The following is a 14172-nucleotide window of genomic DNA, read 5'->3' on the forward strand; positions in this document are numbered from 1 at the left end:
AGTGTCTCAAAACTTTCCGAAACTCAAAATCGAACATCCCGGCAAATCAAAATAGCATAAATAAATAAGGGAAAAGTAGTTAATAGGGGATCGGGGCATTAATTCTTAAGACGATCGAATGGTTCATCACATCCTCCTACACTTAAACATTCGTTCGTCCTCGAACGAGCATAGATACATACCTGAAGTAGTGAAAAGATGAGGGTAACGATTGCGCATATCCTGATCGGTCTCTCAGGTCGCCTCCCCGACCGGCTGACCTCGCTATTGAACCTTCCCTGATGCAATGTTCTTTGACCTCAACTTTCTAACCTGCCTGTCCAATATTGCCACTGGCTCCTCAACATAGGATAGATCCTTGTCCAACTGGACTGAATAGAAATCCAACACGTGTTACGGATCACCATTATACCTCCAGAGCATCGAAACATGAAATACCGGATGAACTCCTGCCGAGCTGGGTGGTAAGGCAAGCTCATAAGCAACCTCCCCAACACGCCTCAATATCTCAAAAGGGCCAATAAACCTCAGACTCAATTTTTCTTTCTTCCCAAACCTCATAATGCCCTTCATAGGCGAAACCCGAAGTAGAACCCGCTCTCCAACCATATAGAAAATATCACGAACATTCCGGTCCGCGTAGCTCTTCTGTCTGGACTGGGCTATACGGAGTCTATCCTGAATCACCTTAACCTTCTCCAAAGCATCCTAAACTAAGTTTGTGCCCAATAATCTAGCCTCACCCGACTCTAACAAACCCACCGGGGAACTACACCGCCTGCCATATAAGGCCTCATACGGTGCCATCTGAATGCTGGACTGATAGCTGTTGTTGTAGGCAAACTCCGCCAATGGCAAGAACTGATCCCAAGACCCTCCAAACTCAATCACACACGCACGGAGCATATCCTCAAGAATCTGAATAGTGCGCTCGGACTATCCGTCCATCTTAGGGTAAAATGTTGTGCTCAACTCTACCCGAGTACCCAACTCATGTTGAACGACCCTCCAGAATCGTGATGTGAATTGAGTACCTCTATCTGAAATGATGGAAACTGGAATACCATGCAGACGAACAATATCCCGGATATAGATCTCCGCCAACCGCTCTGAAGAATATGTAGTACACACAGGAATAAAGTGAGCGGACTTGGTCAGCCGATCCACAATCACCCAAATAGCATCGAACTTTCTCAAAGTTCGTGGGAGCCTAACTACAAAGTCCATGATGATCCGCTCCCACTTCCACTCCGGGATCTCTATCTGATGAAGCAACCCACCCGGTCTCTGGTGCTCATACTTCACCTGCTAATAGTTGAGACACCGAGCCACAAATCTAACTATATCTTTCTTCATCCGCCTCTACTAGTAGTGCTGCCTCAAATCCTGATACATCTTCACAGCACCCGGATGAATGGAATACCGCGAACTATGGGCCTCCTCTAGAATCAACTCCCAAAGCCCATCAACATTGGGTACACAAATCCGACCATACATCCTCAATACACCGTCATCACCAATAGTCACATCTATGGAATCACCGTGCTGAACCTTGTCCTTGAGGACAAGCAAATGAGGGTCATCATACTGATGCTCCCTAATACGATTAAATAAGGAAGACCGAGAAACCACGCAAGCTAGAACACGACTGGGATCCGAAAGATCCAATCTCATAAACTGGATGGCTAAGGCCTGAACATCCATTGCCATAGGCCTCTTCGATACTAGTAAATAAGCCAAACTCCTCAAACTCTCTGCCCAACGACTCAAGGAATCGGCCACCACATTGGCCTTGCACGGGTGATACAAAATAGTGATATCATAGTCCTTCAACAACTCTAACCACCTCCTCTGGCGCAAATTTAGATCCTTTTGCTTGAACAGGTGCTGCAAGATCCAATGATCAATATAAATCTCATAAGGAACACCATACAAATAATGACGCCAGATCTTCAAGGTGTGAACAATGGTAGCTAACTCAATGTCATGGACCAGATAATTCTTCTCATGAACCTTCAACTGTCTGGATGCGTAGATAATCACCCTACCGTCCTACATCAACATCGCTCCGAGGCCAATCCTCGAGGCATTATAATAGACCGTATAAGACCCCAAACCTATAGGCAGTATCAAAATTGGGGCTGAATCAAAGCTATCTTGAGCTTATGAAAGCTCACATCATACTCCTCCGTCTACTGGAATGGAGCACCCTTCTGGGTCAACCTGGTCATAGGGGCTGCAATTGATGAAAACCCCTGCATAAAACGACGATAGTAACCCGCCAAGCTAAGGAAACTGTGGATCTCTGTAGCTGAGGATGGTCTGGGCCAACTCTGCACGACCTCTATTTTCTTCGAATCCACCTGAATACCCTCAATCGATACTACGTGGCCTAAGAATGCCACGTAATCCAACCAAAAATCATATTTTGAGAACTTAGCATATAACTACTTCTCTCTCAGAGTCTGAAGCACAGTCCTCAGGTGCTGATCATGATCTTCCCGACTTCGGGAATACACCAGAATATCATCAATAAAGACAATGACGAACGGGTCAAGATACTGCCGGAACACACTATGCATCAAATGCATAAAGGCTGCTGGGGCATTGATCAGCCCAAATGACATGACCACGAACTAGTAATGACCATACCGAGTCCTGAAAGCAGTCTTCGGGATATATGGCTCTCGAATCTTCAATTGATGGTAACCTGAGCGCAAGTAAATCTTAGAAAACACTCGTGCACCTTGAAGCTGGTCAAACAGATCATCAATATAAGGCAAAGGATAACAGTTCTTCACTGTAACCTTGTTCAACTGGCGATAATCAATACACATACGCATAGAACCATCCTTTTCTTCACAAACAAGACAGGAGCACCCCAAGGTGGTATACTGGGTCGAATAAAACCCTTATCAAGCAATTTCTGTAACCGATCCTTCAACTCAGGAGGAGCCAGATGATACGGAGGAATAGAAATGGGATGAGTGCCCAGGAACAGATCAATGCCAAAATCAATATCTCTATCGGGCGGCATGCCTGGAAGGTCCGCTGGAAACACATCGGGAAAATCGCGTACTACGGAAACTGAATCAACTGAAGGGGTATCAATACTGACATCTCTCACATAGGCTAAATACGCGTCACACCCCTTCTCAACCATACACTGAGCTTTAAGAAAAGAAATAACTCTGCTGGGAGTGTGATCTAAAGTACCCTTCCACTCAATATGCGGTACACCTGGCATAGCCAATGTCACAGTTTTGGCGAGACAATCAAGAATAGCATAATGGGGCAACAACCAGTCCATGCCTAAGATAATATATAAATCTACCATGTTGAGCAACAATAAATCAACTCTGGTCTCAAAACCACTAAGAGCAACCAAACACGATCGATAAATACGGTCCACAATAAGAGAATCTCCCACAGGAGCAGAAACATAAACAGGGAAACTCAAAGAATCCCGAGGTACACCCAAATGCAGAGCAAAATAAGAAGACACATAAGAGTAAGTGGAGCCTGGATCGAATAGAACCGATGCATCTCTGTGACAAATCAATATAATACCTGTGATGACAGAATAAGATGCAACAACCTCGGTACGGGCAGGAAGGGCATAGTATCTGGCCTGGTCTCCCCCTTTAGGGCGACCTCTACCTCCCCGACCTCCATCCCTAGCTGGCTGAGTAGGTGGGGTAGCAACTGGAGCTGTAACCATAGCCTGAGAACTCTACGGGTCACGCTGTGGCTGAGAAGTCTGTAGAGGTGCACCCCTCCCAAGTCTAGGGCAATCCCTCCCCATATGGCGTGTGTCACCACACTCAAAACAAGCTTTGGGAGGACATGGTGGCTGTGACTGACTCGGGCCAGGTCTGCTGGACTAACCTCTGAAAGCACTCCGCGCAAGAGGCGCGCTAGATACGGGAGGTGCATAATAAGGCTCCTAAGGTCTAGGAGGAGCTGGAATACCACTGGCTGCTGGAAGAGCTGAATGAACAGGGTGACTTATATAACCTCTACCATGATGACCTGCTGTTGGGGAACGGGCACCAGAGAAATGGCTCGACTCTCGAGACCTCTTGGTCTCCCTCTCCTCTCTCTCCCTAGCATGCATACCCTCAACCCTCCTAGCAATGCTCAACACCTGCTGATAAGAAATGTCCATCTCCAACTCACGAGTCATGCTAGACCTGATGCTGGGAATAAGCCCCTCAATGAACTGGCAAACCCTCTCGCGAACAGTAGAAACCAAAGCTGGGGCATGTCTAGCCAAACTAGTGTAACAAATAGCATACTCTGAGACAGTCATAGCACCCTGGCGCAAGTGCTCAAACTCTATGCGCCATGTGTCCCTGAGGCTCTGAGGAACATACTCTCTCAGGAACAAATCTGAAAACTGAGTCCAAGTCAGTGAAGAAGCCTCATCCGTACTGTCTAACTCATAGGTACGCCACCACTCATAGGCAGCTCCTCGAAGCTGAAAAATAGTGAAGGAAACCCCGCTCGATCCTGATATACCCATGGTACAGAGAATGCGGTAACACTCATCTAGAAATCCCAGAGCATCACCCGATGCTAGACCACTGAATACAGGAGGCTTGTACTTCTTGAACCTCTCAAGCCTCAACTGCTCATCCTCGAAAGCCGCTGCCCTGTCCTCGGGGCTGATCTTGGACTGCAGGTTGTACAGGAATAATCTTAGGGACCTGCTCGACATGCACTTGCTGCTCTAGAGTGCGAGCGGATGGAGTCTGTGCTCCTCCCCCAGCCTGAGATGTAGCTGCAACAAGGGGAAGCAACCCTGCCTGAGCCAAAATGGTATACATGCTTATGAACTGTGCCAGAGTCTCCTGAAGTGCTGGAGTAGTAGTAGCAGTAGGCGTATCAGGTGCCTGGACTCCGGCTGGAACTGCTGGCGGTAGCTCGGCGATAGCTCGCACAGGTGATCTGGCTGTACCACGTGTGCGTCCTCGGTCTCTACCCCGGCCTCGGCCTCTAACGACTGCAGTAGGGGGCGCATGTGCCTGATCATCTCGGGTAGCGCGTGTCCTCACCATCTGTGAGAGAATAGAAGATAGAAGTTTAGCATTGTGATGTAAAATTATCGCACGACAAGGAAATCAAATGAAGTGGAATTTTCCTAACAGTTACATAGCCTCTCGTAGATAAGTACAAACGTCTCCGTACCAATCAGCGAGACTCTAATAAACCGGCTTGTGATTCATGACTCTTATAAACCTAGAGCTCTAATACCAACTTGTCACGACCACGGTTCATCCTCCGTGAACCATCGTGACGGCACCTAGTCTCTACGACTAGTTAAGCCTAAATTGTGGAAGATAAATCAATTTGCGGAATAAAAAGAATTTAAAACAGAAATAGAGTGATATAACAACGTTTAAAAGTGCTGCTCGGCATACACAATATAAATTCTCGAAACTAATACATTTTCCCTAAATTCGGAAACTCATGAATCACAAGCTAAAGATACTACACAGTGCTCTAACACCAGAAGTCTAAAACAAAGTAAATACAGAAGGGCTGTAACTACAAGAGAGAATGGAGAGAGAGACTCCTTGGTCTGCGTACACGGAAAATAAACTTCGAAGTCTCCGAAGGGTCGCCTCACCTCGCCTCAAGGATGGTAAGTCTGAGTCGAAGTACCTGGATTTGCACATGAAAAATATGCGCAGAAAGGGGCATGAGTACACCACCGCGGTACTCATGAAGTGCCAAGCCTAACCTCGGTCGGGTAGTGACGAGGAAGGTCAGGGCCCTACTAAGATAAAATAAAAATATAATGTATGACAGTATAAGATAGGCAGTACAGTTGAAAGCTAACAATAAGAATTTAATACAGGAAAACAAGAAATTCAATAACTGGAACAGAAGCAAAACAATCACAAGGAAATAATCGGGGATCTCTCAGTATCCCGAGGATCTCTTAGTACCCTCAATATATGCCAGGGATCCCTTGGTATTCGGAGGAACTCTCGGTATGCTCAATATATGCTAGGGATCTCTTGGTATCCCGAGGATCTCTTAGTATCCTGAATATACGTGCTAGGGATCTCTCGGTATCCCTAGGATCTCTTGGTATCCTCAATATACATGCTAGGGATCTCTCGGTATCCCAAGGATCTCTTGGTATACTCAATATCCGTGCTAGGGATATCTCGGTATCCCGCACCTCATATCAAATCATAAATACGTGCAGGGGATCTCTCGGGATGCCATCCCATAGTCCCAAAGTAAAACACGCAGCAACAACACAAGGAATACTCATTTAAGCTCAATTCCGTACCAAGTAAACACGTAATTCTAACCTAACATGCTTCACGTAATAAAATTAAGGTAGGTTAAGCAAGTAAGCAATTAAGTCAATTAAACATGCTTTTCTAGGCTAACAATAGGCTTAAATTGCAAGTAGTATAAGACAGGAAAAAGGAACACAATTAAAATTGCTTAAGGAAAACCGGATTTTCAATAATTAGCTCAAGTACACACTCGTCACCTCACGTACAAGGCATTTCAATTATAGATATACCAAATCCTAAGGGGAAGGTCCCCCACATAAGGTTAGGCAAGCCACTTACCTCGAACCAGCTCAAAATCAACCCGACACCACGTTTTTGCCATGAGTACTCGACTCCAAATGACCCAAATCTATTCAATTCAATTGCATAATGTAAATAACACTTCAAGTAACTAATTCTACAATTAAATTCTAAGCTAATACGCGAAATTAGGTATAATAACCAAAACGCCCCTCGGGCCCACATCTCGGAATCAGGTAAAATTTACATTTCCAGAATTCTCACACTTTCACGAGTTCAGTCATACCAAAAGTACCAAAATTGGACCTCAATTGGTCCCTAAAATTACCACTCAAAGGCCTCTAATTAGTTTAGCCCTAACCCACAAATTACCACTGATTTTTCTTAATTTTTCATGCTTAAATTGATAAAAATCATTCCAATAACGAGTTTAATGAACTCCTCTGAAAATCCCTCTTGAAAAGTGCTCCCCAAGCTTATTCCCGTTTGAAAAGAGGTGAAAAATGGCTAAAATTCACGAAGGCAAGTTTTTATATGTTCTGCCTTGTTAAACCGCATCTGCGGTCCCGCTTCTACTGAGCCAAGGTCGCATTTGCGACTTCTCATTAATCCTCTTTTTCCGCTTCTACGATAGACCTTCCGCACCTGCGGTCTCGCAGGTGTGATACCCTTCTCACACCTGCGTCTCCTGCTGGACCTCCCCAATTCCGCTTCTATGGCTCCGCACATACGGGACCTAATCGCAGGTGCGGTTATGACAGATATCAGCAGCTTCAGCTGCTTCGAACCACTTCCAATTCTTCCGACAACCATCCAAAATTATCTTGAGGCCTCCGGGACCTCAACCAAAGGCACCAACAAGTCTAACACCACTGTCCAAACTTATACCAATCCTTAAAACACCTAAAACAACATCAAAACAGCGAATTAACCGCGAATTCAAGCCTAAGAACTCCAAAACTCTAAAAATACGCTTTCGATAAAAAAACCTATCAAACCTCGCCCGAATGACCTGAAATTTTGCACACGTCATATTCAACCCTACGGAGCTACTCTAACTTCCGGAATTCTATTCCGACCCTCGGATCAAAATCTAACTATCGAACCGGAAACTTGAAAAAATTGACTTTCGACATTTCAAGCCTAAATTAGCTACGGACTTCCAAAACACAATCCGATCACGCCCCTAAGCCCGAAATCACCCAACGGAGCTAACAGAACCATTAGAATTCCATTCCGAGGCCGTCTTCCCACTATTCCGACTACAGTCAAATTTCCAACACTTAAGCTCTCATTTAGGGACTAAGTGTCCCAAAACTCTCCGAAACTCAAAATCGAACATCCCGACAAATCAAAATAGCAGAAATAAATACGAGGAAAGCAGTTAATAGGGGATCAGAACGTTAATTTTTAAGATGACCGGCCAGGTCATCACATTGTGAAAAGTCTTTTTCTTCTTTTTATATTGAATTGCTCTTTGTTGGGCTTGTAAAGGGCTAGTAAAAGGGAGTTGCCTTGCGCACATGAGAAATTGGTCTTGAAGGCAAAACGGGTCAATATGCCCCCCCCCCCCCAAATAGATTTGGTTTTGCTAAAATTATTTCTTCATTTTTCGAGCTTACCAGATTCGTTCAATAAGTTGTTCTTGGTCAATATTATATACTATTTTTCTTACGGTCTTTATAATTTTTTTTATGTCGCAATCAACCTTATTCACTTTCCGCAAAAAATAATGAGAAAATCTCACTTTATACCTATTAAGAGCAAACTATTTAACCTTTAATACCCAGGCTTAAACTATTTACTGTTCCTACCCATGCGACCCAGATTATTTACGCGACCCACCCATTAGCAGTGGATTCCCATACCCGGCCCAAGCTATTTCACCTAGTAGCTCATGCAATTAGCGAGTTCCCATACCCACCATCATTTAATGCCTAATTTATTTTGTCTTCGTCCTTTATTGCTACAGACAATTTCAAAACCTCCATAACCAAACCATGAGAACCCATATTTCACCTAGCATTTACTAATTCGACTTTTGAATTTTTTTCTTCAGATTTCGTTTTATCTCTTCGTCTAATAGTAATTTCGGGGCAAAATTTTTGTATGTGAAAGTACATTTTAGTGAAAGTAGATTTTCAAAATCATAGAATTTTTGTGGATCAATGTCTGTGGGTTGTTGTTTTCACTATAGGTCGGAAGCATTATGCGCGCAGATGGTGGCGCCATGGACAACATCATTCTATAACCCAAGTAGTTGATGAATTCGTTGCCTCAGTCATGTCCGGTCCTAGTTTTTCATCATTTTTCGATTCTCTGTCTGTGTTTAGTCCTAACCCTAGCAGTAATCGTGTTGAAAATACAACTAAAAATGTAGAATTAGAGCGTGGAAAAGGCAACAATATTGATGCTTCGCCAATCGATAAAACTCCTAACCAGTCATTATTCGAAACAAATTCTGAATCAGTCATAGCAGGTGCTGCAGTGAATGATAAGGGAAAAGTTAAAGTCATTGAGGATTTCGAGTTTGGTGGAAGCCGACGTGAATCCGTGCCTACAATAGAGACTCAACCAGTCGATGTTGATTGTAGCAATGGTTCTCAAGTAAAGAAGAAAAAAATTGGTTTCGCAACCAAGAAGGTACTTTTCATAAAATTAGAATCTATGCGTTGGAATATATAGTACATTGTTATTTATTGATTTCCTGGTATGCTTTTGTATTATATTATAGTTATAGTAAGTTGTGTTATTTTTAAGTGAATTCTATTTCTGAAATTATTTATATGACCATGTTTTGCATTGTTGCGATTCCCTTGTGCCTATGGACATAGTGAATGTGTGTTATGTAATAGTTTTTATAGTTATAGGCAGTTGTTGGAACAACCCTGTACAACTATATATCATGTTAGTATAGCTATATACTATATTGTTATATTGGTATCATATGCTTTTGGATCCATTTTTTGATGTATTGGCTGCATTTAATTGGTACACTATTTGTTTTTCCTTTAATAATAGTAGTGTCGTACAATATCTTGAAAATACTTTATAGCTGCATACCTTTTGGATTTTTCTCTTTATGCCTGTCTATTATGTAATAGTAGTATAATCATTTATAGTTGCTGGAAATTAGCCAGTAAAACTGTAAACCTTGTTGGTATAGTTATATGCCATGTTGGTATCATATGATAGTTGTTACATTTTTGGTTGTTTTAGTTATATTTTTGAGTGAATTCTATTTATGAAATTATTTATATGAACATATTTTGCAGTGGTGAGATTTTCTTGTGCCTACGGACATAGATTATAAACGAAAGGTAGATTGGGATACCAACTGCAATGTCATTCGTTTGTTGAAAGAGAATTAACAAAGACACAACTTCGGATGTTTAAGAAAACAAATTTTTTGGATCTGCCACCAGTTATTGTGCAGATTCGGGTTATGCACCATTTACTTATAAAGAAGTACATCATGAGGTGAAAAATGAGATGCGATTTGTAGTGAGTGATTCTAGGTTGAGCTTTGGTTTGGGTGAATTTGCACTCATTAATGGGCTGAAATATAAGGGTGATACAAGTATAGAGAGCATACGAGAGAATATGTTGATTTCAAATATTTTGGGACCGCATCTGTGATAATGACCCAACTAGTAGATTGTTTTACGAAGAAGAAATGGGAGACATATGATGATGTGTTGAAGATAGCAGTTCTTCATTTTGTGAACAACTTCTTACTTTCTCTGCTCAAAATAAAGGTTATTTTACGGTCATACATTGACTTGGTTGAGTGCGGTGATTTTAATAATTATCCCTGGAGTATAAACAGGTATATGTTATAAAACAATAAAAGAACAAGAGCAATATTGCAGAGAAAGAGAGAGGGAATTCTTATCGAATTTTGGGATGAATTACAATGGAATAGAACCCTCTATTTATAGGGAAAGAGTGACTTAGCCACCAAGTAATAATCCCTAGAATCTCTCTAAATATAGACATTCACCATAAATAGAATTCTATTTATAACACTCCCCCTTGAATAGCTATTCAACAGATAATGTGCTTCGTTAAAACCTTAACTAAATAAAACCCAGTGGAAAAAAATTATAGAGAAGGAAAAAGAGTGCACATATCTAACAATACACCTTTTGGTTGCCTCATTAAAAACCTTGCAAGAAAAACCCAGTGGGACAAAACCTTGTAAGGAAAAAAGAGTGCAACGCGCATTAACTCCCCCTGATGAGAGCATCAATTCACATCCTTAAATATAGACATTCACCATAAATAGAATTCTATTTATAACAGTATAAGTTATTTCAGTACTATTTTTTAATTTTGGGATAAGATATCCCGGGATTAGTAACCAAACAAGGGATAAGCCGAAATTACTTTTTATCACAGGATTATTTTTGCTTAGTCATTCTACCAAACGACGCTTAAGAAATTCCAAATATTTTCCACCGTACCCAAAAAAAAAAAAAAAGAGTAGAGGAAGTTACAATATTAATTTAGAAGATGAAGACAAGTTGATATCATGATGTGGAGATTTAATTGAACTTGAAAACTGGGACAGAAAATTAATCCTGAAGCATAAAAAATAATGGGAATAACCGATTGAAAGCGTAATGAAACTACCCAGAAAGTACTAATACAGAAGAGAGTCAAGTCAATAGCCATCTAACAGACGCTATTTATTGTCATTTTGGGAAAATTTTATTTTGTGTCTCATACAACTGACACTAGTTGTATGAGGTAACTTTTTTGTCTCACCATTTTGTGGACCCAAAAGTGTAAGAATGGGGTCCACAAATTTGTGAGACAAAAAAGAGCCTCATACAATTAGTGTCAGTTGTATAAGACACAAAATAAAACTTTTCAGTCATTTTGTGTGGAATTCAAATGCATTAGGTAGAGTACAAAGACCAAGAACCTTTCAACTTCCTTATAGATTCCACTAGTGATGATGTGATGCCTTGTTGACTAGTTCACACAAGAGATTTTTCCTGAAATTTGAGGTCTATGATTAAGGGCGGATGAATCCATTCATCCACCACACCTCTTACTAGTGGTGACTCCTACATTACTACTCCCTCCGTTTCAAGGAAATAGAATTTGTGTGGCTGTAAAATTTTTAAGTTTGTGGTCTGAAATCTGTCATATTATTTGAGCGGCTATAATTGCTTCTTATTAAGAAAATATTGAAAGGTTACTAATAAAGAAACAGTGTCAATCTTTTTAAAATTACGGGAGTAATTACTAGCTAGTAGTCATTATTTTTGCAAGAGTCTTGGCAAGAACAGATGCATCACTTAAGGGGACTCAAGAGGAAACTAATATCATCCTCTGCCTCTGCAGAAAAGCTGAAAAAAGAGCAGTATTTAAAGAATGGAGGTGCACTGCTAGAGGAGTTTATTGCTTTATGCGACGGAAAATGCCAAATTCCCCTCAGTTACTTCAGTGCCACAGAAATCGAGAGGGCAATAAAACACCTTGAAAATACCATGGAGATCTTCAACAGTCATATAGTTATGGCCTCACTGGATAACCGTCGTGTTTTAATGAGGTTCGTCCCACCAGAACATTTTGAAAATCTCAATAATATATGCCGAGATATAGCAGTTACTTCTCAGATGAGTCATCTCAAGAATGTGCTAAAACTTGTTGGTTGCTGCCTAGAGCTTCCGGAACCAGTTCTTGTGTATGAATATGTTGATGCTATATCTCTTGAAAATTTACTTTTCAAGAAGTGTAATGCTAAAAAATCAGTTTCTTGGGAACGCAGATTGCGTATTGCCAATGAGGTTTCTTCAACAATTGTTTATCTCCATAGTGAATTTACTACGCCAATCATCCATAGAGATATAAAGCCATCGAATGTGATTATAGATCAGAATAACAGTGTTGCCAAAATAATGAACTTCTCATACTCCATATCATTGCCTCCGGGAGAATTGGAAGTAGAAGATGTTGTTTGTGGAACATATTGGTTTGTAGATCCTGAATATATGGTCTCGGGAGTTGTTACTCAAAAGACTGACGTCTACAGCTTCGGAGTTCTTCTCTTCCAGCTATTAACCAGAAAGAAAGTGAGTATGATTGATGGCAAGATGAAAGATTACGAACAATTACCCAACTGTGTCGAATATAATATTGAAGAGTGTAATGTAATGGATATAGTGGATCCTACCATTTTGGCCGAAGAGCGTGGAATTGATATTCAACAACTATTGGATGACTACTTAGATCTTGTTAAGAGATGTACGCTCTCGAAGGGTGAAGATAGACCATACATGATTGATGTTGCAAAGGAATTACGTCGAATTGAGAAGTGTTTTCGTGTCCTCACTCAAGGTCTGCATTAGATGTGTGTGTTTTACACGATGGCAAAATTACTGTAAAATTCAAACTCTTGGTTGTTACGAACAGTCACCAGGGAACATTACGAGTTTGCAGGAACAAACTCTTTACTCATGGCTCATACAAACTCATTATTGATGGCTGTTGTTTGATGTAAAATCTTAATAAAGGAGTTACCCTGCATATGAAGCACAGTTTGAACTAGCTTGCACTTGTGAAATGTCCATGGCTCCTGTTGTTTCTAACTTTCTGGTTGTTTTCTTTTCGTTACTGTTGTGCTTATGCTTCACTTAGTCGAGGGTCTATTTGAAACAAACTATCTATCTCCACGAGGTAGGGATAAGGTCTGCGTACACGTTATCCTCTTTTGAAGATTATTCTTTGTTCCATACATTTCAAGAGAATGGCTTATTTCCTTCTTGATTATTAACAAGCGCCCTATGGAATTCATAGTTGATACGAGGAGTGTTAGAGATTGTTTGGTACGAGGTATAAGAAGGAATAATGCTGGTATAAAAATTTAATACCACCTGAATACTTTGTTTGGTTAGCAAACCTAATAGTATAAGTTATCCCGGGATTAAAATTAGTAACGGGATAACTTATACCTTTTAGAGGGTTGGGTAAATATTAGTGCCGGTATAACTTATACCTTCTTCTTAGAAATTATACAATTGTCATTTTTAATATAACATACCAAACAATGGATAAAAAATAATACTAGGATAACTAATCCCAGCATAACTTATCCCGGCATAAGCCGTATTCAAACCAAACGACCCCTTAGAGAGTTCCTTGCACTTTAATTGACTTGTAAACGTGCATAAAGAACCAAGGAAGATCTTTAAATTTCGTTTGCAAAAATAGAAAACAAACATCGTCTTGCAAAAATGCAGGATATGACTGCGTAAAATACACCCTTATGGTCATGCCCTTCCCTTCACCTCGCGCATAGCTGGAGTTTAATGCACCAGGTTGTTCCTGGAGATAGACATCTTAGGGTGTTGAAAACGGATCGCAACAGCAAAGGCTCCAAAAATAACTATTCAAACAACACCCTAAAACCATTCTTAAAATTGAGCAATGCAATGTTGTCAAGAGCTCTATCTGTTGAGTTGTGTTTCCTTCTCATATTGGTAATGCTTGGGCAAATTTTAATCAGACAAGACAATAAAATAAGTTTCATAGTAATTATCACACTTATAATTGCATAACTTAAGGAAGTGATTGAAGTTGTGCCTTTCAAGTAGTAGTC

At 40.9% G+C, this 14172-nt stretch overlaps 1 protein-coding gene across 1 annotated transcript; it reads left to right on the plus strand.

The window, feature by feature from the left end:
- Nucleotides 1-11611: 11611 nt before the first annotated feature.
- LOC104237740 (non-functional pseudokinase ZED1-like) lies at nt 11612-13162 on the plus strand. Its single transcript, XM_009791957.2, has one exon. The coding sequence runs from the start codon at nt 11861-11863 to the stop codon at nt 12920-12922; it is 1062 nt and encodes a 353-aa protein (XP_009790259.2). The 5' UTR covers nt 11612-11860; the 3' UTR covers nt 12923-13162.
- The last annotated feature ends 1010 nt before the right edge of the window (nt 13163-14172 follow it).

The sequence above is a fragment of the Nicotiana sylvestris genome, chromosome 8 (genome assembly GCF_000393655.2).
Source record: "Nicotiana sylvestris chromosome 8, ASM39365v2, whole genome shotgun sequence".
Classification (NCBI taxonomy): domain Eukaryota; kingdom Viridiplantae; phylum Streptophyta; class Magnoliopsida; order Solanales; family Solanaceae; genus Nicotiana; species Nicotiana sylvestris.